At 50.2% G+C, this 24493-nt stretch overlaps 2 protein-coding genes across 6 annotated transcripts; one reads left to right on the top strand and one right to left on the bottom strand.

Moving 5' to 3' along the window:
* Positions 1–265: 265 nt before the first annotated feature.
* Positions 266–5161, top strand: vipas39 (VPS33B interacting protein, apical-basolateral polarity regulator, spe-39 homolog). Of its 3 annotated transcripts, XM_086060449.1 has the most exons (18): positions 381–782; positions 1338–1440; positions 1541–1681; positions 1753–1788; positions 2123–2187; positions 2264–2320; positions 2384–2476; positions 2548–2581; positions 2716–2818; positions 3091–3118; positions 3191–3264; positions 3374–3449; positions 3519–3653; positions 4266–4307; positions 4387–4563; positions 4660–4749; positions 4817–4921; positions 4983–5099. In XM_086060449.1, exons 1-18 carry the CDS (start codon positions 699–701, stop codon positions 5001–5003), a joined length of 1464 nt encoding a protein of 487 aa, XP_085916575.1. In that variant the 5' UTR covers positions 381–698; the 3' UTR covers positions 5004–5099. The 3 variants fall into 3 exon arrangements, with proteins under 3 accessions (XP_085916573.1, XP_085916574.1, XP_085916575.1); XM_086060447.1 differs by having other exon boundaries at positions 266–782; positions 4660–4921; positions 4983–5161; XM_086060448.1 differs by having other exon boundaries at positions 270–782; positions 4817–5161.
* A 761-nt stretch (positions 5162–5922) lies between these two features.
* Positions 5923–21988, bottom strand: cdc42bpb (CDC42 binding protein kinase beta (DMPK-like)). Of its 3 annotated transcripts, none has more exons than XM_086060442.1 (37): positions 21090–21988; positions 19568–19659; positions 18245–18328; positions 18082–18177; positions 17850–17998; positions 17315–17408; positions 17034–17234; positions 15575–15823; positions 15145–15403; positions 14675–14782; positions 14466–14599; positions 14115–14357; positions 13917–14027; positions 13587–13831; positions 13403–13508; positions 13183–13307; positions 13006–13111; positions 12774–12925; positions 12527–12624; positions 12359–12438; positions 11963–12031; positions 11811–11882; positions 11609–11714; positions 11400–11536; positions 10850–10989; positions 10689–10770; positions 10398–10614; positions 9591–9653; positions 9266–9507; positions 8820–9174; positions 8644–8741; positions 8500–8584; positions 8308–8425; positions 8103–8220; positions 7693–7935; positions 6628–6730; positions 5923–6506 (listed from the first exon to the last, which is right to left on the bottom strand). In XM_086060442.1, the coding sequence occupies exons 1-37, from the start codon at positions 21277–21279 to the stop codon at positions 6388–6390; spliced, it is 5289 nt and encodes a 1762-aa protein (XP_085916568.1). In that variant the 5' UTR covers positions 21280–21988; the 3' UTR covers positions 5923–6387. The 3 variants fall into 3 exon arrangements, with proteins under 3 accessions (XP_085916568.1, XP_085916569.1, XP_085916570.1); XM_086060443.1 differs by having other exon boundaries at positions 12774–12922; XM_086060444.1 differs by lacking the exon at positions 7693–7935 and having other exon boundaries at positions 12774–12922; positions 21090–21983.
* Positions 21989–24493: the final 2505 nt, after the last annotated feature.

Raw genomic sequence — 24493 nt, 5'->3', positions numbered from 1 at the left:
TTCGCATTTTTGTTAATTCTTATCAGTTTGTATTTTTTCTAATGCTTTGTTTTAGTTTAGTTTTTATTACTTGGAGTATATGTCAAATGTAAAACAATATTTTGGAATAAAGTAAGCTTAGACTACAATTCTCAAACGACTGTTTGACCTTTAAGCGTCTTTGAGTACCTTGAATAGCGCCATAAAAGATAAATGTGTTATTGTTATTATTATTATTATTACAGCAGTACCAAAATAAATGTATAACATTCTTTGACAAGGATGAAAACGTAGAACATATTCGCTGGAATTTTGATAAACGTTTCGGTTTTCATTTGATTTTTAAAGCATTTTTGTTTCTATTTTATTTAAAGAAAATATCTGCTCTCGTGTGTTCTGAAATAGTGAAAGTTAGACTCTTATTTTGAAAGAATTTTGACGGCGAGTGCGTTTCTTTGTTACGTGAACCTGATTGACTACGTTTCCCAGCAGCCTCCGCGCGCTGCCGCGACCTCCTCACACCGGAAACGCAGCTGCTGCCCATTCTTTTCTTTTTTTTTGCTCCCCAAAACACCTTTTGAGGTCCCCGTCAAGTTGTCATAGAACGCAACGTTTGCCACTTCCTGTCCAAGTCGGGATTTGTGCGGACGTGAAAGCAAACGCGACGCTGCTAGCGTGCTAACCAGTTAGCTTGCTGGTTTGTTTTTCTTTTGCCAGAAATGATGAAGAGTCGAACAGATGAGGAAGACTACTGGAACACGTCCAAGTTTAAAGCTTTCACCTTCGACGATGAAGACGACGAGGTGAACCTGTTCAATTTAATCATCGTTGCCTTTTATCATGTGTGTTAAATATATAAATACTCACAGCGGACGCAATCAGCCACGTACATTCCCAACATCCGGGTATTTCTGCAATGCAACACAATGCACATGCTTTGTTTATCAAATCAAAAATAAAAACTCAGCGATCCAAAGTCCAATGCTTTTTCAATGAGTGGAGAGCGTCCTTTCACCGAGGACGCATGCTGCATTCGCGGACAGTGGGAAATCGGAATGATCCCACTCGGATTGTGTCCGTTACGACCAAATGTAAATACAAGACATATATTCACCTGACACGACCTGATTTGGAATGAGTGCGTGAATCAGCCATCTTTGTTGTTTACATTTGGGACACTTTGAGTGGGATCAATTCGATTTCAAACCTTCCTCGAATGCAGCATAAGATGTCATTTCTAATACGATTTTGATGTTCAGGCAAATCTCAGCGTATCTCGCCGTCCAAACAAAATCGAAAATGTGGTCAGCATCCGTTTGGCGTGAAAGAATGGAAAGTTTGACTTTTGTCACCTGCAGTTGAAAGAATCCAAAGCGGCGGTGAAGAGCCTCCCGCAGCTGCTGGACGAAGACGAGCCAGACGAGGTGGAGAAGGTCAGCTGGAGCGGCGAGCCCGTCGGAAGTGAGAACGCGTGGCCTTCCTTCTTTTCTCGCCGTCCGTGATGACTCGCACCCTTCCTCACGTCCGTCCGTCCGTCCGTCCGTTCGTCCGTCCTCCTCAGGCATCTCGTGGTCCGTCCGAGAGACGGCGGCGTCCGACCGCAGGGCGGACGGCGACGCCTCCTTCCCAGCCCGGATCGGCACGGACGCCCCCAACCTGGTCAAGGTCAACTCGGGCTACTCGCTCAGCTTGCTCTTTAAAGGTCAGACGGGTGCAAAGGTCAGAAGGTCGCGTGATCGCGCGTGACTGACTCGTTGTCCGTCTTGTCCGCAGGAAGAAAAAGCGCAAATGTTGCAACGTTTCCTGACGGTGAGTCGCACACGTGATTAGACGTGCAAGAACGAATTGATTATCAAATGAATGTATTGTTTTATTCTGATGTTTTGAATTGTGAGCGCAGACTTGAGATACGAGCGCTTTATAGTGCCAGTTACTTCAAGCAGCACTTTAGCAAATAGTCAACAATTGATCCAAACAGACCTGGCCTGGCTAGCTTAATGCTAATTAGCATCTATGGTTCCACTCGGTCGTGTATTCTTTATCCTCTGCGTAGAACGTCCAATATTAGTGCCGTACTGATGAGTAAAGTCAAATTTAGGAAAAGCTTAAGGTTGAACAATCGTGTTTTTTTTTTTTTTTTAAGCATTCTGCGATCCGTCAGGCAGAATCGTGGCTCCGGAAATCCGAAAACCCAAAAGTGAAAAGCAGGTACGCCAGCGTCCAATCGCGGCTCGATCGTCACGAGCCTGTCGATGGCGCTCGTGACGATGTCGTTTGCTGTCAGGATCTGGTCGGCGACTGGTCACCGCAAGAAGCCGTCAACAGGATGCAGCAAGGAAAAGTGTGTGTGCGTGTGTGTATCTTGTGTGCGTGCGTGTCCTCATTGTGCGTGTTTGCGTGTCAGGCGGTGTCCCTGGAGCGCTTCCGATGCCTGCAGGACAAAATGCGCCTTCTGGATTCGTCTGTCGGAACTCACGACGGGAACGTCGTCACGGCTGTAACGATCGGCGCATTTTCAAAAGTTTGTCCCATCGCGGAACTTGATTAATGGCAAACTTTGCTTCGCAGGTTTTAATTTATCTGAAGAAAAGTTTGAGCAAAGGTGAGTCCTCGTCCTTTGGCGCGAGAGCAAGAATGTCGCTGCGGAGATCAGAAATGACGCTTAAGAATCGAATTGCCGATATTTGAGATGTTTGCTTCGAATAATCAAAAGTTGACTTTGTGCGCGCGTTTCAGAGGTTTTGTTTGGCGAGCTGGCATCGCGGCAGACGGCGCTGAGACATTTCATCCACTACTTGAGCGAAAGCCGAGAGGACGTCCTGCTCATGGACGTCTACAGGTGAACGCTTACGTCAACGTCCTCCGCCGACGAGGGTTCGAGTGGCAACATTTCAGCAATTTAAATCCGTTACCGTTTTAAAACCGCCGCATAGATGCTATTTGTTAGCCTGTCTTAGCATTAAGCTAGCAGATTTAAGTTATGGGGCTTGTCGTCATTTTCAAGTCAACTTCAGTTGGAATTAAGGAAGAAAAAAAACAATAGCTTGAGGCCTTTTTCCAATAATTGTTACAAAGCGAGCGATCTTAACGGACAACTTTTTTTTTCCTCAGAACTCTCGGACGTACGGAGGATGCTGCGGTAAACTTGATCAAACACGCCAATCAAGAACTGTGACAAGTACTAACCTTTGCTTTGTCTCCACGGCAACAGCTGCTTCAGTACAAACAGCACCTGAGCATCTCGGACGAAAAAAAGAGGCGGGACTTCCTCAAGAGCTGCCTCAGGTGATTGACAGCTTGCGGTGGGCGGGCTTTCAGAAAACTGGCAGGAAGTTCATCTTGGATTGAAAATGAGACCAAAGAGGATTTTCTTTTTCTTTTTTTTTTCTTCTAGTCTTCAGTTTTCTCCCGAAGACCAGGTCCAGGTCCAGGACCAGGTCTCTCTGCTGGAGCGGCAGATGGTCATCGAGGTTTGACCGACTTTTCTCAATCCGATGATGGGTCGCCGTACTGATTGTGGACTTGCGCTCGCTCGCCAGTCGACGGACCGGCAGGCCGAGCAAGGAGGGAAGGTGGAGATGTTCCGCAAGTTCCCGCGCCGGGCGTCCGTCCTCCACATGCCGCTCATCACCACCTTGTACTACTGCTGCTTCTACCACTACGGACAACCTGAGGTCAGCTGACGGCCGTCCGTGCGAGGGCGGGACTATGGAGGAACACGAATACGTTCAAAATAAAAACGTCAATAAATCAAAGTTACAAAAATATATAAATGGGGGGGGCGGGGGGGTGTATATATATATATATATATATATATATATGTATATATATATATATATATATATATATATATATATGATATAAATGGGAGAGTGTTTTTGATTGTTTAATTCTATTTCTTTCTTTTTATTTAAATTTTTAGAATCAAATTTTTTATTAAATTTTTGCTTTTGTTAATTCATATACATATATATTTATATAGTTTTTATTTCCAATTATATTTTTTGTATTTCATTTTTGAATTATTTTTATATCTATTTTTATTTTTTGAATCTCATTTTTTATTTTCGTATGGATTTTTTAAATTATATTTTTAATATTCATTTTTATTCATGACTACATATTTATTTTTTAATGTAGGCAGTTTTGGTCGTCCATCGTCGACTTGTCAGCCTGAAAATCTCTGCCAGCCCAGTAAAAACGAACCTTTGACGTCTTTCGCCGTCTATGGCAGTGAATGTGTTGAAAGTCCCGAGAAAAATACTGACATGCCATTTTGTCCGCAGGGGAACTTCAGCAGCCCGTTGAACGTCCGGCAGAGCTTCAAGGTGAGCGCCGTCCCCTCGGGCGGGCGCGCCATGGGGGGGTTCCCGCGCTCCGATTGACCGCCGCGCGCGCGTCTCGCAGATATCGGAGAAGCAGTTCTTCGTGACGGCGCTGAGCGCGCGGGCCAAGCAGAAGTCGTGGAGCGACGTGGACGCGCTCTTCACCAGTCGCAGCTGGTTGGGCTTCGCCAGGAAGAAATCGCCGCTCGCCTTCCAAAAGGTCGTCGACATCCTGCATAGAAACTCCGCCCCCGTGCAGGTGAGTAACTTGCCGTTGCTGGCAAACGGGACTCCTTCCATTTCGGTCTTTCTGACGCAGATTCTGGCTTTTTGGATTTTGCCTGTTGACCGGCAGGTGCTGCAAGATTACGTGAGCCTGGTGGACGACGGCGAGGCCAAGATGGCGCTGGCCCACAAACACAAATGTCACGACCTCGTCATCAACGTGAGCGCTTTCACATCGGTCCCGTTTGACTTGTGGCGACCTCACGTGACCCCTCTGCTCCGATCAGACGTACCGAGACCTAAAAGACCGGCGACTGCTGCAAGGATACCGAGAGAAGGTGGAGGCGGGTTCGGCGGCGGAGAGGAAGATCGACGAGCTGCTCAACAATTCGGTGAGGAAGACGAGTTCATCTTCATCCTGTGACAGCTTTTCAAGTTTTCTTCTTCTTTCAGCAAATCCGGTGGAAAAATTGATGGCCGACTTTCACGCCGTCAGCATTTTCATATCTCCTCAATGTACTTCAAATAATAAAAGGAACATTTGTAAACTTGCCTTTGATGTTCCTCCGCCACATTCCAGAAACTTCACTGTCAAATGTGAAAGGTCGTTTCCCTAGCAACGCGTCCAGCACGTAACTCCGCCCCGCAAGACAATGAGCAGGCGGATCATTCAAATTCAATGAATTCAAAATCAAAAGTTTGTCTACCATCAGGTGATGAGTAGCCGGACGTCCACTTTGATTGGCTCAGCTGTTTCCAGGCAGACTGAGCGCTCGTTGGTGGAGTTAGAAACCCAGCAAAGACGTGAGGATTAAAAAATAAGGTCCAACACATTAGACTCGATTTTGGGAGACCGACTCTAATACTTCGTACAAAAAAATGCAAAGTTTTTAATGGTTACAATATTTTCCTTGTTGGACCAATAAAGTTGTAAAATGATGTCAGAACGCTGCTGATTAGATTGAATGGAGTCAGAGCGCCCTCTTGTGGACAAATGGCACAAGGACATCATTTTTGCAGGAAACCATTTCATAAGAAAGAATACATTGCCAATTCTGCAGAGGTGGCAAATCCAGGCCCAGAAGGTAAAAACCCTGCCACAGTTAACGTTAGCCCCAGGTGCTAGCTAGCTAGCTAGCTCCCTAGCAGGTAAACAAACACCCGAGGAGCAAGCAAGGGAGCTCGCTATAGCTAGCAACTGGGGCTAACGTTAACTGTGGCAGTTTTTACTTTCTGGGCCTGGATTTGCCACCTCTGAAATTCAGATTATTAAAAAAAAAAGCTCATTATCGGCTGATAAAATCAAACCAATCCTAGTTAAGAATCCGGCATCTGATTGGTTCGCGGGTCAAGGCTGCGTAAAAGTTTGACCTGTCAATCAAACAGCTTCCACTATCAGTAGATTCTTTTATTGTTTGTCATCATTACAAAGTCGTTTTTTTCTGGTGATTCTGGGAAGAAAAAATTCAACAGTAGTGTTTGCCTGACCTGAGAGGTCAAAGGTTAAGGGGCGGGACCCGGTGCAAGAGGATAAATGACAACAATGTGCAACTTGGATACAGTGTTTTTTCTTTCTGTCGTTCGTTTTCTTTGTTCGCGCCAAAGTCAAACAGGAAATGATTTCATGAGTACAAATTAGTGATTGACGGCCTCGGGTCAAAGGTCAAAAGAGGCCGCCGTGTTTCCTAGCAACAAAAGACTTAAAACTCCGATAAAAGCAGGAAGCTCACTCATACCGCCACAATAAAAGGGGATTAAAATGCAAAAGCAACCGACGGGCCTCGCGCCTGCGTGCGTTTAGTGTTTGCGTGTGCGCGCGCACGCAGCGAGAGCTCGGCTGCAAAAATCAATCAATCAATCAATCAGCGGAGGTGTCCGAAGACAAATCGATACACGACTCCACGGTCGGTGTCACCTCTCGCTCCGAGTCCGGCTCCGCCTCCTGAGTGCTGACGGGTGAAGCTCCTCTCCCAAAGTCTGCCAAAAAAAAAAGAAGACGAGACCAATCGCAGTCAAGCTAGCAGGCTACGTTCTCATCTTGCTAGCGGCTCGAAGGCAAATGTTAGCGAGGCTAAAGTGCAGCTTAGCGTCAGCTTACCTGAGGCAGTACGTGTCATGTGTGTTTTACTCCTTCGGGAGATGCTCGACAGTGGGCGGGGCTTGTCTTTGACAGCATCCTCTTGAGAGGACGACAACGCCCCCTGCACACACGCACACGCACGCACGCACGCACGCGGGTCAAATGACCAGACGACAACACGGTATGCGTAACATTCGATATGACCGACATGAGCCACCATTTTGGGAAAAGGTCATGCATAGACGGCAACCACCAATAAGTAAACAATATCAATATTTTGACATTTTCAAGCTTCATGCAGTTAATACCAACATAAACCCATGTGAAGTGCAGTCGTGATTTTTGTCCACTTGAGGTCGCCATTTAGTGCTGTCGAATCTTTTTTTTTTTTTAAATCGATTCTCTGATCGTTATTCCATCGCTTAAGCAGCCATTTTGACTGAAGCAACCGCCTTCGCGCCCGGCTGTTTGACTGGATTTGGACTGATTTTGCAAGGCCCACAGAATATTGTGTTCTATCGCTAAAAGAAAGATTCGAGCCTCTTCTTTCCTCAGGAAGAAAAAAGTATACTTCTATCTGTTTCAGTTGTGCAGCAATTAGCATTAGAATTTATTGTTATTCATTTGCAACATGGCCCTGGTTGATTTCTCATCCTCTGCTGCCACCTTCTGGCCGTTTTAGTAAACACTGCCATTACTCCAACCGTTCTCTGCAGTTGAGAGGTTGCAACAAAGCCTTCTGTATGCTCGAGCATATAAAACGTACAAATACGTTTTTGGGACCACGGTCATATTTGAAATTCGAACGGGAGCAAATGAGTTATTGGTGGTCGGGCATTATTTAGTGATTTAAAAAACAACTAAACAATTCAGAGCATTTGGACAATTTTAAGTTCTCTCAACGATGACTCGAAAATGAACTCATTCACCGCCAGCCCAGCAAAAATCGATCTTTGACGTCGACAGCCGTCTGTGGCAGTGAACGTGTTGTCAATCGCCTCGCTAATCGATTAGTTGCCGATTGATTAATTTTGACACCTCTAAGTGTGTGTGTAAATGTTTGGGGGTGGGGGTCATTATTACCCTTCCCAGAGAGCAGATGGAGGGAGAGGAAGAGGAGGAGGAGGAAGGCTGCAGGAGGCTCTGCTGGGAGGAGGACGAGGCCGAGTCTTTCAGCAAGAAGACGCCGGCCGACGACGACGTCATGTGATACACGTGTTCAAAGTTGGAGGGCGAGGAGATGAGGGTGTGACGGGAGGTGGACGAGGAGGGGGAGGGGGAGGGCGAGGGGGAGGGGGAGGGGGAGGGGGGAGGCACATCACCGACCTGGAAGTCAGGGAAGGACAGGAGCAGCGGAGGAGGACAAGAGACCACGAGTCAGTCCGAGGAACGGGAAGGAGGACCACATGCAGGTGAGGTGGAGGAGGAGGACGACCACATGCAGGCGGGAGGAGGACGAGGAGGACATGCGGACAGGGAGGAGGAGCATTTACCAGGGGGAGGTCCATAAGGACCTGCATGCCGTCTCCTGGTCCCATGTGAGCCACGTGGTTGAAGTTGGTGGGATTGGAGATCATCCTGGACCGCAATTCAGGATCTCGGAGCATCTCCCTAAAGGGGGCGACACGAAACATTGAAGAATCGGGATGGGGGTCCCGGTAGGGGCGGAGTCAGGGTGGGGGGGCGACTGCGCTTGACCTGCGCTGCAGAACTCGTTCTTCCTCAGGAACTTTGAAGAGGAACTTCCTCTTACTCCGAGTGCGAACCATCAACTTCCTGCTGTGCTCGGACATCTCCGGGATGGTCAGGTCTCCCTCTGAGGACGGCAGGAGAAAAACCCGGGGTCAAAAGGGGGCGTGGCCTACGGAGAGTCACGGCATCCGGCCTCACCCGACGACGCGTTGCTGAAGTAAATGAGGCGAGGGGCTTCCGAGGTGAGCAGGTTGAGGGTCCCTTCCACATTCAGCGGTCGGATCTGAGGACGGACACGCGGGTCAGCGTGCGGCGGGCGCTTCCGAGGCACGGCGACGTTACCTTGCAGAAGGAGACGGTCTGCACCCACTCGGCCGTGTGGATGTCGAAGACGTCCACGCCGTACTCGCTGTAGACCGTCAGGTGGGAGGAGTTGGAACCTACGGCCAAATGTGCTCGTTAGGGGACACCGGGGGGGGGGGGGGGGGACAATGTGGGTTGTGGGCAAGGAGACGTACTGCACGCCAGCGGCGTGGCGGGCCACATCAGCTCCTGCGTCCGCGAGCGCCGTCCCTGGCCGTCCACGAAGACGCCCAGCTGGCTGAAGCACAGCAGCACCTCGGCCGAACCCACCTCCAGCGCGTGCAGGGCGTCCAGCGGCTGCTGGGCCAGGAAGGCCAGCGAGGGGTCGGCCGGGCTCACCAGGCTGACGGGCGACGCGTCGCCCTGCAGGGCCAGCAGCGCGAAGCCCGACGGGTAGCCCATGCACAGGCGCTCGCGGACCACCCCCAGCCACTGCACCGTCCCCGGCGCTTGCACCTCCCACAGACGCCTGTGGTGCGGTTTGGCGCGAGTGATCTCGTAACACAGGACCTGCGAGGGGGGGGGGGGGGAGACCCGCCGGCGGTCAGAAGGAGAAGACCGAGAGGACGAGGACCGCGCGGCGTCGCCCCGACCGGCTGACCTGGCGTTTGACGGCGGCGATCAGGCAGGCGGGCCCGCCGGGCCGCAGCAGGCCCGCCGTCAGGGCTTGGCATCCTTTGGTTTCCGTCAGCTTGATGTCGAACGTGGCCTCGCCGCCGTCCAGCAGGCCCCACGGGTGGAGATGCACCGTGCGGTTGCGGCCGCACAGCAGCGCGAACATCTTCTCCTTGGGGATGAGCTCGATCTGGTGAACTTTCCTGCTGTCCGCCGCGCGCACGATCACTTCAAGGGCAAAGCGGACAAATCTGTCAGCGGGATTTGGCGTCCGAGCGGGGATTTGGCGTCCGGGCGGGCGCCGGGCTCACCGTCTCGGATCACCTCCACCACAAACAGTCCGTCCTCGGTTCCCAGGGCGATGCGCTCCCGGTCTGCAAAAGGCAAACACGCGACAGGCTTCAACGTTGGACATTGACTTCGTTCCCTAAATAAGCTCCCAACTCGAGGTACGCGCCATCCATCCATCCATTTTCTTAACCGCTTGTCCTCACAAGGGTCGCGGGGGTTGCTGGAGCCTATCCCAGCTGGCTTCGGGCAGTAGGCGGGGTACACCCTGAACTGGTTGCCAGCCAATCGCAGGGCACACAGAGACAAACAACCACACTCACAATCGCACCTATGGACAATTTTGGAGTGTCCAATTCACCTGCCATGCATGTTTTTGGAATGCGGGAGGAAACCGGAGAACCCGCAGAAAAGCCACGCAGGCACGGGGAGAACATGCAAACTCCACCCAGGAAGGCCGAAGCCCGGACTTGATCTCACAACCTTTGCGCTGGGAGGCTGACGTGCTAACCCGTCAGCCACCGTGCCGCTCGAGGTACGCACATTTCAGAAGAATAAGAAGAAAAAAAAAATATATATATATATATATATATATTTAAAAAATAATAATAATAAAAAAAAAAAAAGAGCAATGATGATGACATTTCCGAATGAACAATACTGAGCTCTTAAAAAAAAAATAATAATAATAATAAGAATAATAATAAGAAGAAAGAAAAAGGAGAAGTCGGATGAGGGGAAGACGGAGGAGAAGAAGAAAAAGACACAGAAAGAAGAAGCAACCGATAAAGAAGGCAAATGTGAAGAAGAAGAAGAAGAAGCGTTCGGACCCAGCACGGCTCCGGAGAGCGTGGACTTGATGATGGGCAGCGAGGCGTCGTAGGCCTCGTGCAGGACGTGGACCTGCTGGTTCCTCAGCGCGTTCTTGGCCACGATGCTCTGCAGGCCCTCCAGGATTCGAACCCACTTCCTCTTCTCCGCCTCGCTCTCGGCCAGAACCAGCAGAGACGCGCAGCACAGCAGCGAGCTCAGCTGCGACGACGTCACCTGAACACAAGCGGCCGCATTGGCGTCACGGCGCCCGCGGTTCCGGTTCCGAGATCGGGGACGGGCCGTCCTACCCGGAAGATGCACGGGACGTCCTTCCTGGCGGCGTGGATGACGTCCGACGCCAACACGGAGCTGACGGAAAACTCTTCGTCCCTGCGAGGGGAACGTTTGCGCGTCACGGGAAAACCGCGGTCGTTTTCCCGCGGCCGGGACGTTTTGTGTGAGTTTTTACCTGAGATCCAGCACCAGACTCGCCACCACGCCGGGCTGCGTCGTCTTCCCCTCCGGGACGTCGTAAAGAAAAAGCTTGCAGTCCGAGACCACGGCGAACGCTCGCTGCCAGCCTTTCTTCACGCCGCTGGGCTTCGGAATCTGGATCGGACAAGAAAGCCGCGAAGAAGCCGCGAACGCGGCGTCGTCAGCGCAGCAAAATCGCAAGAACGGAAATGAATCCCTTGCCGGCGCTGCCGCGTTCTCGCACCGGGTTCGATTTGTGAAACCGTTTGCTTTGGGCTCATTAAACCCAAAGTGGGGAACATACGATCGATGTGAACCCACATTCTGATCTGGTTCTGGAACTGTACAAAAACGTGCTTCCTTTTAAATGAGTCTCTTCTCATTGTTCTGGTTGCGTGAAGTGGACCTCCAAGAACTTTGGTGTCCTGGGAGCTTACAAAAACTGTTTTATGCGGTTTCTCTGTATTGCGGATTTTCAGGCAGCGCCGGCAACTAGAAACGTGCGTCAGGTGGCAAGTCCCACGTGAGCGTCGGTGTGCTCGTACCCGCACGTATCCTTTATAGGCAGTGCCGATGCCTCTCTGGACGTCGACGCCCTGCGGTCTCTTGGCCTGCTCCGCCGGGATCGGGCACGCCAGGGGGGCGTGGTCTTTGCAGGCCACGTGACAGATGAAGGAGCAGACTGCGGAGACGGAAATGACATCGCCAGCGTGCGCACGGAGCGGCCGGACCGGCGGCCGGACCCGGGACGTACCTTCGCAGGCGAACCCCTGCCGCATGAGGCCCACCATGAGGGACGTGCAGTGCGCGCACTGCGCGGGGCTGGAGAAAGTCTTGATGCTGAGCTGGTGAGCTTTGAGCTGCAAAACGCATCGCACGAATGAGACGCAAGGCACCGCGCGCGCCCACCTTGAGCTTTTCGTCGGGGGGGGGGGGGGGGGGAGCCGGCGTCGTACCTTCAGCGAGCTCATTGACGGACTTTGGTAGGCGGACGAGGGGCTCATCGGGAATGACAGCGACTTCAAGTCCTGAAGACAAAACGCAGCGGCGGTCACGATGAAGATCTGCGCGTTCTTCGTCGCCGTCATCGTCGTCATCGTCGTCTTACCTCGTTCTCCGAGGCCGACGAGGGCGGCGAGCTTTGGGACGTCAAGGGGGTGCCCTCGAGGTCGGCGGTCTGCAGGTCACGCACATTGAGGACGTTAAGTTCACTTCCTTGATGACGTTCGCCAAGTACACGACCTTGACGAGCGAGTGTTACCGATCTCCAAACTTTGTTTACTAAAAAAGTTGCCCGACTATTTACAAGGGGGGCGGGATTAAAGTCTGGGCGTAACCGACGCCCCCCCCCCCCCCCCGAAAAGGTTCCTAATTACCTACAGATGCGGTAACTGTGTTCTTGGGTCTGTTCTAAGACTAGTCTGACACCTGAGAGACGTCATGTGACCTGCTTCCCAGTCACTGTTTGGCAGGATCAGACGGACGGAAGGACAAACAAACTCACTCTGAAGGTCAAGTCAGGCGCCAGCGGGGACGTGTTGAAGTATTCGAAGATGGAGTCCTGGAAGTCCGGAAGGTTCAGAGCTGCACACAAAAGTGAAAAGGTCCAAGTCGGTCAAGACTATTGCGACACTGCTAATGCTAGCTACTAGCAAGTAGGAGGAGTCATCACCTTTGTCCGTGCGTGATCGTCCGTCCTCCATTTCCTTTTTCATATTGTCCATCTGGGACGCCATCTCGCTGCTCCGCTCCTCCGAATCCTTCAGCTTGCTGCACACGTGCAACCGCGCACGCGAGAACCAAAACCACGGGAAAGGGGACCCGAAGAGGAGGGACAAAGAAAAAGCGAGACGGCTTTCTGTTAGCCGGCGCCGATCCGACATGACGACGACAGGCGCGGCGGAGAAACAAATCGCGACCTCTCCAGCGCTATGTTGGCGGCCTTGATCTTGCGCAGTTCTTGGTGGACCACCTGTTTGGCTCGGATCTCGGCGTCCAGGGCGGACTGGAGCTCCAGACGAGCCGACATGTCCAACTTCTGACTGCGGCGCACCTTCCACAGGGGGTCCTGCTGGATACGTCGGGTCCGAGACCCGGGTGAGTCCCGATAGCGGCCAAGACACTCACGGCGAACCCTCGCGCGTCGCATACCGCGGTTCTGCTGCCCAGGTTGGCGCTGCGGAGCGTCTCCAGCTCGTCCGTCATCTTGGTGGCCAAAGCTTGCAGGTAACCGCGAGCGTCTTTCTCGTCGCTCACCCTGAACACACTCGCGGTGAGAGAGCGCCCCCCGGTGGCCGTCGGCGGGCGGTTCGTTGCCGCCGCACTCACCACTGAATGATCTCGGCGATCTGAGCCTCCCAGTGAGCCACGCTCTCCTTCTTGGAGGACGCGTCCTGGAGCTCGTCGTCCAGCTGGCGGTTCTGAGCGGTCAACTTGTCCACAAACGAACACAACTGGCGGAGGACGTTCAGGAGCGTGGTTACGAACGCGCGCGGGGGAGCGGCGCGCGGACGCAAAAAGCGAAACGCGGCTTCGGCGAGTCACCGACCTTGTCGCTTTCGGTCAGCAGTTTTCGGTTTTCTTCCATCAGGAGGTTTTTCTCTCGCTCCTGTTTGTCCTTCAGGACGCCGACCGCTTCGTCCATTTCCGCTTGTCTGCGCAAAAGAAGGAGCCGGCGCGGCGCGTCACGACCGCGAGCCCAGCAGACGGCGTGCCGGTCTGACCCGACTCACCTGTCCCTCTTGTCCTTGTCCAGCTTGTCCTTCAGCTGCAGGATCTCCTTGTTGGCGGCCTGCTGCAAACTCTCGGAGTTGCGCAGGTCTTTCCTCATCTTCTTCAATTCCGACGAGTGCGCAGAGTCTCTCCTCAGCATTTCCTCCTCGTAGAAGAGAACTTTCTTGTCCAGCTCCGCCTTCAGGCGGGACAGCTCCTGCTGGGACTCCGCCCCCACTGTTGCCGCTCCTCGTCCCTGTTGAGACTGAAAGCGGGGGGACCGCCGTGACGACCTCGCCTTTTTGGGTTGAAGACATTGAATCCACGTTGGTGACTTGGTGACCTCTGACCTTGACGCACTGGAGCTCCTCCTCCAGCTGCTTGGCGTAGACTTCGCTGTTCTCCTTCAGCTTCTTCTCCTTGGACGCTTCTGCAGTCACTTCGTCCAGCTGAGCCTCCAGCTGGGACAAAAAAAAAGGCACCAGGACATTCGCGAGGCCCGCTCCGCCGCCTCCACTCCCTCGCAAAGGCTTCTTTCTCCCTCTCACCTCTTTGCGGTTCTTCTCGGTCTTGCGGATGTCCTGTCGCATGACCTCCATCTTCTGAAGGAGGGCGTCCGTCTCCTCCTCCTTGTCCCGCAGCTGGCGAGAGAGACGCTGCTTGGAGGAGCTCAGCTCGGCCGTCTTCTCCGACAGCTCCGACAACTCCTGCAGGGCCGACCGTCTCTGGGAATGCGCCTCCTTCAGTTCCTTGGACTGCGTCCTCAGGCGCTCCAGGGCCTCCACCATTTGCTGCTCACGGGAGCAACAGAAACGTTCAAACTTCTTTTTTTTTAGCAAATACCCGTCACTTCCCTTGCGCGCCGCAAATAAATCGGGACGAGATTGGACGCCGCTCACCTTGTGGACGTCATCCTTCTCCATTTTGAGGGTCTTCACCTGCCTTTCCAGGTTCTTCAGCTTGGAGGCGGAGCTGTCGTAGTCCTGCCGCAGAGTGACCGCCTCCTCCAGCTGGTGCTCCAACCTATCGGAGTCTAGCAGAGCAGAAGGGGGCGTGGCCACGCCGTGATGACGTCATCCAGCCAAGACAAGCGCGCTCCCTTTCTCACCTTCCAGCTTTTTCTTCAGACGCTCGATCTCCTCGTTCAGCTTCTTGATCTCTTTGTCCCGACTCAGCGTTCCTCCTGAAGGCGGGGCCTGTAAGGCCTGTGTTGACTCTAAATACGGTTGGACGATGTCATGGATTAATTCAGAACGAATGATTTTATGTTGGATCTTAAAAAAAAGACAGCAATAGCAAAGAGGGTAAATAATTGAGTCATACATTTTGCGTTGCCATTTTCTGCCACTCGTGACATTAGTGTTTCATGTTGGACATTGGTGACGGAAACCGTTTTTCTTTTCAAATTCAAAGCAATTAGTATTTGGAACATGAAACTCGTGGACTCCAGGCCATTGTAAATCACAACTAGTCACCCGTCCCCATCTCATAGCGCATTTTTTTGGGGGGGGGGGGTCGAATTGAGATGCCGGCCACTTGTCAGGTTACCGCCACAAAGTATGGCGAGCGCCGAGTCACCTTGCAGTCTGCGGTTGAGCTCCTGCTTCTCCTGCTCCAGACGGCGGATCCTCCTCTCGAAGGCCTCCACATCGCGGCCGGCGCCCGCCTCCCGCGGAGCGCCCGCCTCCCGCGGAGCGCCCGCCTCCCGCGGAGCGCCCGCCTCCCGCGGGGCGCCGGTGGCGCGGTCCGAGAAGGAGCTGTCGGTGGTGTAGGTGAAGCCCACGAAGGGGAGGTGCTGCCCGGTGAAGCCGCTGTGAGACATGGGCGGGCTGATGTCCTGAAGACGGCCACGGCCGGCGTGAGGTCGTTAGCAACAGTTAACAGCCATCGACAAAATGGCGGTCGGCGTCAGCGGATGGATTTAGCAACCGCGATAGGACTCTCATTTTAGGTGCTTGATCGCTAGCTATCAAGCTAATGGGAACGCGATGGACGGAGGACGCCTCACCGGGTTCTTGAGGACGTCGTCGTCCACGTCAAAGTTGGACGTGTCGGTGGGCGAGGACACGTCGGGGATGTACGGCGCCTCGGCCATGCGGATGTTGTCCCAGTCGATGCCGCCGAAGAACGGGTGCGACTTGAAGTCCGAGATGCCTTTGGAGCCCAGACGCTGCTCTCGGGAGCACAGCAGCCGCTGGATCAGGTCCTTGGCCGCGTCCGACACGTCGCCCACGTGGGACGGAAACTGGAAACGCTCCTGCGGGACAAAACCTGGTCAGAATCTCACTGCGCGACAGCGTTGGGTTGCTTTCTGAGGAACGGCAATGCATTGACAAGACAAGGTGACAAGATAAAAACGTTTCACGTTTCATCATAAACTGCTACTATTTGCAGTTCTGTAACTTTAAAATGTCCCACTGGGTCAAATTGACCCGGGCTATGTTGCATACGCATTCCGATAAACATTTCATTGAAAATATGCCAATGTGAACCACTTTAATAGATGAGAAATTTCATAGCAAAAAAACAAAACTCATTTGTATCTTTCATTTTAAAATGGGTCAATTTGACCCGGGCTCTGTTTAATGTTACATAAGCATTCAGATAAACATATTATTGAATTTTTTTTTTTTTAAAGGTGAAACATATTTGATGGTAGGTTTCATAGCAAGAAAATGTATTTTCATTTTAGAATGGGTCATTTTGACCCGGGCTTTATTTACGGTTCCAAAAGCATACCCATAAGCACTAGTAACTGTTTTCATTAAAAAAAATATCAAAGTGAAGCATCTTAATTGATGACAAATTTCATAGCAAATAACTACCCACTCGTCTCTTCAACTATAAAATGGGTCAATTTGACCCGGGACATGTTTAACATTCCAAAAGCATTCTGATAAAGACTTACTTGAAAAATATGTCAATGTGAACCATTTTGAATGTATGTTGATAAGACGTTTGCTAAAAATATTTATACTCTTTCACTCTTAAAATGGGTCACTTTGACCCGGATTGTTTAAAGTTCCAAATTAAAAGCAGCCCAATAAACATTGTTTCTCGCTTAAGTGTTTTCATTGCACATACATCAAACTTCACCACTTCTTCTGTTGATGTCACGTTTCAAAGCAAAAAGACGGTCGGGTCAATTTGACCCGCTATTTGCTCGTTCTTTCAAAAGTGTTTTCTTTGAAAATATGTCAAAATGAAACTTTTTTTATTTTTTATTATTGTCTGTTGTTGCCAAGTTTGATCGCGAAAAGCTAACATTTGTTCTTTAACGATGAAGTCATTCTGACCCACAGCATAACTCAACGATTGCGCAACTTTTGATTCTGGTCTTTTATTGGGTCGTGCAAGCGGAGGAAACAAAATGGAGGCCGCTTCCAATTTAGAAACGAGGACGCGAGGAAGAAATGAGGACGCGAGCCCGGGGACGCGCGGAGGACGCAAACCCTCCGATTGCTGACCTCGTGGTTCATGATCTTGCCGTAGGTTTCCACCAGCGACTCGGCGTAGAAGGGCGTCTCCCCGTACAGCATCTCGTACACGCACACGCCCAGAGACCACCAGTCGCACTCGGGACCGTAGCGGCCCATCCCGTCCTCCATGGCCTGCAGGATCTCGGGAGAAATGTAGTCCGGGGTGCCCACCGCCACTGACGACTGCACCTGCGCAACAGACAATGTGTGCGCTCGCACCTCACGCCACAACGTGTGTGCGCGTGTGTGTGCGTGTGCGCGCGTGTTACCGTGCCATCCTGCAGCATACGCAGGCAAGATCCAAAGTCAGCCAGACGAATGTGGCCATTGACGTCCAGTAAGATGTTGTCAGGTTTGATGTCCCTGGAAGCAAAAAAAATAAACGATGGACGGCTCACGAATGGAATCCTATCTTGCTGAAACGATTCATCCAATCGTCTCCAATCACTGTTTGGGAAGTAACTGATGCATCGTTTAAGCCCTCGAGTTCACTATAAAGGCTACTACATAAAATCCCTGTGTAATGATTGGACAGTATTCGGTTAATCGTTTCAGGCCTACTATATAAAAAGCCCCACATGGTGATTAGAGAGTGCTCGATTAATCGTTTCAGAAAGAGTCAACTATTAAGTCAATTATATAAAATCCCTGTGTAATGATTGGACAGTTTTCGATGAATGGTTTCCGGTCTCGAGTCAACTATCTAAAAATCCTTGAAGTCCACTATGGATGACGGTTTTCCCAAGTCGCCCTAGAAAGTGGTTTTGCCGACGGGTCGCGCGCCATTCAATATGGCGGCCGTACCTGTGGATGTAGCGCTGCTGGTGGATGGAGTGCACGGCCAGCACCATCTCGGCCACGTAGAACTTGGCCATGTCCTCCGGCAGCCGGTCCTCAAACTTACTGAGCAGCGTCAGCAAGTCTCCGCCCACGTAGTAGTCCATCACTAGGTACTGCAGAGGTGGGGGCGTGGCCGAGATGAAGGGGAATCAGTACAGGGCAACGGGTAGTAGAAGAAGAAGTGCGCACTACTAACAAGGTAGTTGTCATCCTGGAAGGCAAAGTGCAGCGTGGTGATCCACTGGCTGTCTCCTCGCACCAGCACGTCTCGCTCCTCGCGGAAACACGCCGTCTGCGCACACGTCAAGATCAGCCAGCGCCGAGGAAGCGCCGCTCGCGTGACCCCGTGACCCCGTTACCTCGGCCCGCTTCAACATCTCCCACTTGCTGAGGATCTTCATGGCGTAAACGCGCTCCGTCTGCTTCATCTTCACCACGGCAACCTGACAAACAAACAAAAAAGGGTGACGTCCTCAATAAGCGGACGGCTGCTGCGTCGGCCAATCAGAGAAGGGCTTTCTCAAGGAGCTGACCAACCCAAAGGGGCGTGTTGAAGAAGTTAGGGCGGCAGTAACAATCCAATTGGATTTTCAGCGCATCAAAACAAAACCAATCAAATCATTCCACTTGACACCAACCTCCTCCTTATAACGACATCAATGGAGTAAGGACTGCAGCTAACGATTATTTCAGCCATCGATAAGTCGATTATTTTTCGATTCATCGATGAATCTAATATGTTGATTATTTTTCCATTAACCGATAAAACAGATAACAATTATTTCAGTAATAGATTGATCTGGCGATTATGTTTTCCGATTAATCGATGAATTGCATAGCTAACAATTTCTTTTAGTCATCAATTAATATGTTATTTCAATGATTAATCGGGTTTAAAAAAAAAAAGCGTACCTTTTTTCAAAAACTGGACATTATTTCAAATCGACAGTGCACAAACAAACTACGATTAAGTTACTGGTTTGGGATGTAACGGGAGAACACTTGGCAAAAATGTTGATTATTGTTTTCCAGAGTAAAAACTATTTTGTTTTGGTTCAAAACTAAGACAATCAAAGAGCTTAATGGAGGACTACAGAAATCGGAGAATATTTACTGTTAAGGAGCTAATATTCCGAGTATCAATATATTAAAAAATTAATCAATTCATTTTTGCGCCTTGGAAAAAAAACCCATTGACGATTGTAAGAACTACGGATTTTTGGGAGCATTCGGACAACTTGATGTTCACTGAATATCAAAATGCTTGTTAGCGGACATTTTGGGGAACGAACCAGGTCAACAAGCTCATCAAAACATTCCTGCAGACGTCTGCGATGCACCCACGATGCATCACGCCCTCCTCGCGAGGGTGTGTGCGTGCGTGCGTGTGTGTGTGTGTTGGTGCCCCGAGGCCGCGAGAAGGTGTGGCGGCGCACCCGCCCAAAAGGTATGCAGCGAAAGTACAGACGGCAACGTCATCATGATGGCAAAGGCGGACGGCTCCCGCCTGCGTTTGTTTGTTTGTGGAATGTCGGGCTCGGCCCCGCCCACAAAACTCAAAGACGGGAAGCTGCCATCCGCAAACAGGAAATGCGCTGGAAAGGCTCGCCGTGGCTCAGGAAGTGTGCGCGCGCGCACGCACGCACGCACACACAGAAAAGATCCCAAAGAGGAATGGTTACCTCGCCAAAAGCTCCGCGTCCGATCACCTTCAACATCTCAAAGTCGTCTCGGTGCAGTCGCAGCTCCTTGATGGTCGACGTGAACGGTTTCACTGCACGCGCACAAACACAAAACACACGTTGTCATTGATTAGCGGCATTTTGATAAGGCTGCGAATTACAATGATTTGAATCATCGATTCATCTCCATTTTTTTGTCAATGAACCAGATTTGAAAAAAAAAAAACAAGTTTTCATTTCCATCAAAAATACAAAAACACAATATCATTAATAGCATTTTATTAGAGCCGCAACTAAAAATGACTAATAATCGATTCATCTTGAATAATTTAATAATAATAATGCATGCGATTCATATCGCGCTTTTCTGAACACTCAAAGACGCTTTACAGCAGGATACATTATTCGTGCTAGAGCTGTCAAAATTAATCATTTAATCGACAAGTAATCGTTATCAAAGTCATCGACAACTATTTTAACAATCGAGTAATCATTTGGAGACATTTTTCATTCAAAATGGTCAAAATCTTCTGATTTACGCATTTCAACAGTCATTTCTGTCGTCCTTGATGAAAGAAGACCGATTATCTTCGTGTTGAATCCAAATAAAACATTTTACTTTCGAAAGCAACGACTGAATCGGTAAAACATACCGCAACATCAATCCCCCATTTTTTTCCCATCACTATACGAATACGAAGTGCAAAATAACCGCCAATCACTGGTTCATAAACAGGAATCAGGAAAACAAATGTCTTTATGCAGAATTATTGGACATTAGAAAGGGCAATATTTGTCAAAATGCTGAAGACTGGTGCCGATAATCGGGTCGGACGATCATCCATCTATCCTTATTTTTTTTATGGCACGACAGAAAACTGAACATATTTACTGTTGGGATGCTGACTTGGGCAACTGTCGGTGTCTAAACCATGAACCGGTTTATCAAAAAGAATGAATTTGATTATCGATTGGTTGTCAATCGTTGCAATTCGACATTTCAATATATCGTCCGGTAATCGATACAAGTCGGATGTTCGTACACAAACAAGGAGTCATTGGATGCGCGGCAATCGAGCGGCAACTCATCGAGGACTTGAGATTTCCGCATCTCGAGTGGAAACGTCTGCCAATTTTCTGTCCTGTTTGATCAACTCGAGACGATTTTCTTGGATTGCAAAACAACGATCGACATTTTTCCGATTTCTCAAATCATCAACTTATGTTTTCTCATCGTCTGTTGTCTTTTTTGTTATCCGATTCGTCCATTCTAATTGGCAGATTCGTCGATGGTTAGAATCATTGTTAGCGGCAAGCCTAGAATCGATCAGAACCCCATTTTGGGGTCATGTGGCTTTGTTATTGATGATCTTGAACGGGATCAATCAAGCCATGAGAGGATTTGCATTGCAAGCTTCAAAGACTTCTTTGAGGAACCTCGTCAAGGTTCGTCAGCTGGCCGCGCCCCGGCCGCTTCCCAACCGCGCATCTTGGCTTGTGTTCGGTTCGGTTCGGTTCTTACCCCAGTCGAGGAAGTCCGTGACGTGCTTCTCCCTCTTGAGCGGGCAGTTGGAGAACTCGCTGGTCACGCAGAGGAGGAGGTCGAGCAGGGTCTCGACGCTCAGGCAGCCCGGTACCGTGCGCGCCACAAGCATCTCCTCCAGACGCTTGAGGCGGACCGGGGCCGCCTGAGCCTTCTGGGCCTCCGACATGCTCGCTCGCTCGCTCGCAGGCGGTTCTGGCCCGTCCCGTCCCGGCCTGGCCTGGCTCAAAGGCTAACAAGGTTCGCTGCTAAGCTCCGCTAGCTTGTTAGCTCCCAGCAAACATTCCCGAGCGGTTCGCTCGCTCGCTCGCTCGCTCGTCTTGTGTGAGTGTGTGTGTGAGTCCGGTTCTGTCAGTCCGGTTCCGCCAGTCGCACGTCGCAGACGTCAGCTTTTGCTCCACATCGGCTTTAATCCCGAGCCGAATGTCCCGTCGTCACGTTCGCCTGCGCCGCCGCTCCATGCTCGCCGCCGGCGGCCTTATCAAGCTCGGGACCTCGTCCGGCAGAAACGGCACCCACCAACCGACCGACCGGACCGAACCGAATCGCTTGGCGCCTCAACCTGGGACGATTAGGGAGCGTTTTTCGGATCTTCTCGACGGGAAGACGGCGACGCCAGAATCCAGGTCGCCTCCCTCGCAGCAAGTTGGCTGCACTAACTACCACTTCCGCTTTCACAAGGAACGTTTTTCCTGTCTTTTTTTTTTACACGCGGAAATCAACGAGCTCTATCGGAATAACGACTACCACTTACATACTATCCGTTAAATAGTCATCTTCACCCATCTTAAGTAAATCATGTAAATCTGTAGCTACGACCTGCGTCGATGCACGTTCGCTTTTGTTTTGAAATACAAAGCGAAAACTCCCGGAAGTCGTCCCCTCTATGCCGCTGCCGAGCGATGAGCCGGGATCACAGGCCCCGCCTTCCCTGTGGGAAACGACATGGAGACGTGACGTCACGTCATCGGCCCTCGGGGAGCCAGGAGGAGACTGGAACGTGACGTCATCACAGCCAGCGAGAGACCGGATCCTACGTCACGGGGGCGACGTCACCTGAACGGACGCCTTACAACAAACAGCGTTAGACAACAATCACAAAGGGCCCCGCTCGCAATGCATGCTGGGAAGAGGGAAGGAAGGAAGGAGGCGAGGAGATTACATAAGGAAATGGACAAATTCCGAGAGTTTACGCCTCAAATCAAAATGGCAGTTTTATGCTGCATTCGAGGACGGTTTGAAGTCGGATTTATCACACTTGAAATGTGTCAGTTCCGCCCTCACAGTGTTTGAGGCAAATGTAAACAACAAAGATGTCTGATAAGTTGATTGTTGTTCTGGTTAACGCAGTCGTTCCAAATCACGCTGTGTCATGTCAACATATGTCGTGTATTTACATTTGCCTCGAATGCTTTGAGACAATCCGAGTGGGATAAGTCCCATTTCCCACTTTCCACGAATGCAGCATTTTTCACTCAATTACAAATTGTAATTTAATTATTTTGATGAGAAAATGTGATACAATATTATTTGACTACTATAACAATATGCCAGGCTGGTTTGTATGCTATAGTTACAGGCAAAAGCAATACAATACGCCGTGGAAAGGAAGTGTTGCATTGTGGGAATATAAGAAATGTTTGGAATTGTCAATAACTCGAATCGGAAATTGTTTTGTTTTTTTTGTAATCATAATTTTTCATTTTTATCACAATAAATTATAATTATTTCATTTAATTTATTAATTATCTGCGTCCTTGCATTCTGGGAACGGGAATTAATAAGCTTCGGCTTCATCCCGGTATAAATGTGAAAAGTGAATGTTGTAAATTGTTTCTATGATTGTTTACAAATTCAATCTGTTCAATCTCAAGTGTCACAAACGGCTGTGTGACGATGAACGGCTCAACAAGCAGGCTGTTTTGTTGTTGTTTTTTGGTCATTTGTTTTTTGCTTTCCTTTTGGAGATGTGAGGATTCCGCCTCACACCAGCAATTGTTCACATGGGCATGGAAGTACACTTTTAAAAACTCACCTCCAAATGTGACGTTTTTTAAACAAATCTTTCAACTTCAAACTATTAAACGGCAGGTCAACATTTTCTTTATAATAATACATTCCCCCACTCGCCTCAACAGCTTAATGTGAAAGTCACATGACCAAACCCAGACAACAGGTGATTCGTGATTGGCTGCTACCTCAGCCCTGTGATGTCATTTCAAAATGGCCGCCCCTGGGATGGATGAAACGGGTGGATTCTGCTGATTCATTCATATTCTGCAAACGTAATATTCACCAGAATGTCGTGTTTAGACAAGCGTGGCCACATTATTGTAAAGAAAATATTTTCATATTCATTTTGCATTTACATGCAATCTCGCCAATAAATATGCTGAAGCTCATTGCTTTATTTCTCCACTAGGCAGTGACACACACACACAGCATGACAGCAACGACCAATCACCAAGCAGCTGGTTGTCATAGTAACAGTCACATGGTCCTTTCTGTCCCAAATTACCTCCTCGCCCCCACCTCGCTTTAATGCCCGCCCCCTTTGTCTCTTGATTGCTTAGTTGTTGCGTCCTTCTTCCTTCCTTCCTCCTCAACAGCCAATCAGCAGCGCTTGATCTTCAAGGGGCGGGGCCTAGCCTGGCTCGGAAGCCATTTGATTGTGTATGATTGAGTGTGCGAGCTTGTTGGCTGGTTGTCATGGCGACAAAAATGAAATGAGGTCAGACTGATGCTGGCTAAATGTCCCACAATGCACCTGTCTGTCAGCCACTTACATAACCGCCAAGCGACCAATCTGAACACAGAGGCCGCCAGAACACACACACACACACACACACACAACAAAAACTGCTTTCTTCATCATCCTCATCCTCATCTTCATCTCCATCATGGATTGTGTCCTTCCTTCATCCTCCTCTTCCTCCCCAAGGAGATTAGCTTTGTGTGCCTAAACTGCCTATTAGCAGCCCAGGAGGTCAGCTTATGTAACACACACGCACACGCGCACACACACACACGCTTGCTTGTTTGTGGCTTTTGTTCCAAGTTTGTTAATATTCACAAGGCAAGCGCAGACTGCTGAAAGGTGAAAGGTCACCTATTGAGAAAGTCATCAAGTGATGGAGGCCCAGCCAGCGTGAGGAGGAGGGGAACGAGGCCTGTGATTGGCTGAGAGCGGAGACGTTTGCTGTGTCACCCCCCAAAAAAAAAAAAAAAAAAAAATGGAGGATGAAGATGATGCAGCCGCCAGAAGGCGTTGCCAAGGAGACGTGTGTCGGACATTCCCCGCGGCAAACGCGCGCAAAGATCGAACCGATCGAAGCTGAGTGAGAAGGTTCCGACTCAGCTCGGTTCTTCGTGCCAAGTGACGT

The sequence above is a fragment of the Leptonotus elevatus genome, chromosome 18 (genome assembly GCF_054856555.1).
Source record: "Leptonotus elevatus isolate MCC_2025b chromosome 18, RoL_Lele_1.0, whole genome shotgun sequence".
In the NCBI taxonomy this organism is placed as follows: domain Eukaryota; kingdom Metazoa; phylum Chordata; class Actinopteri; order Syngnathiformes; family Syngnathidae; genus Leptonotus; species Leptonotus elevatus.
This window is presented reverse-complemented; position numbering and strand designations above follow the sequence as displayed.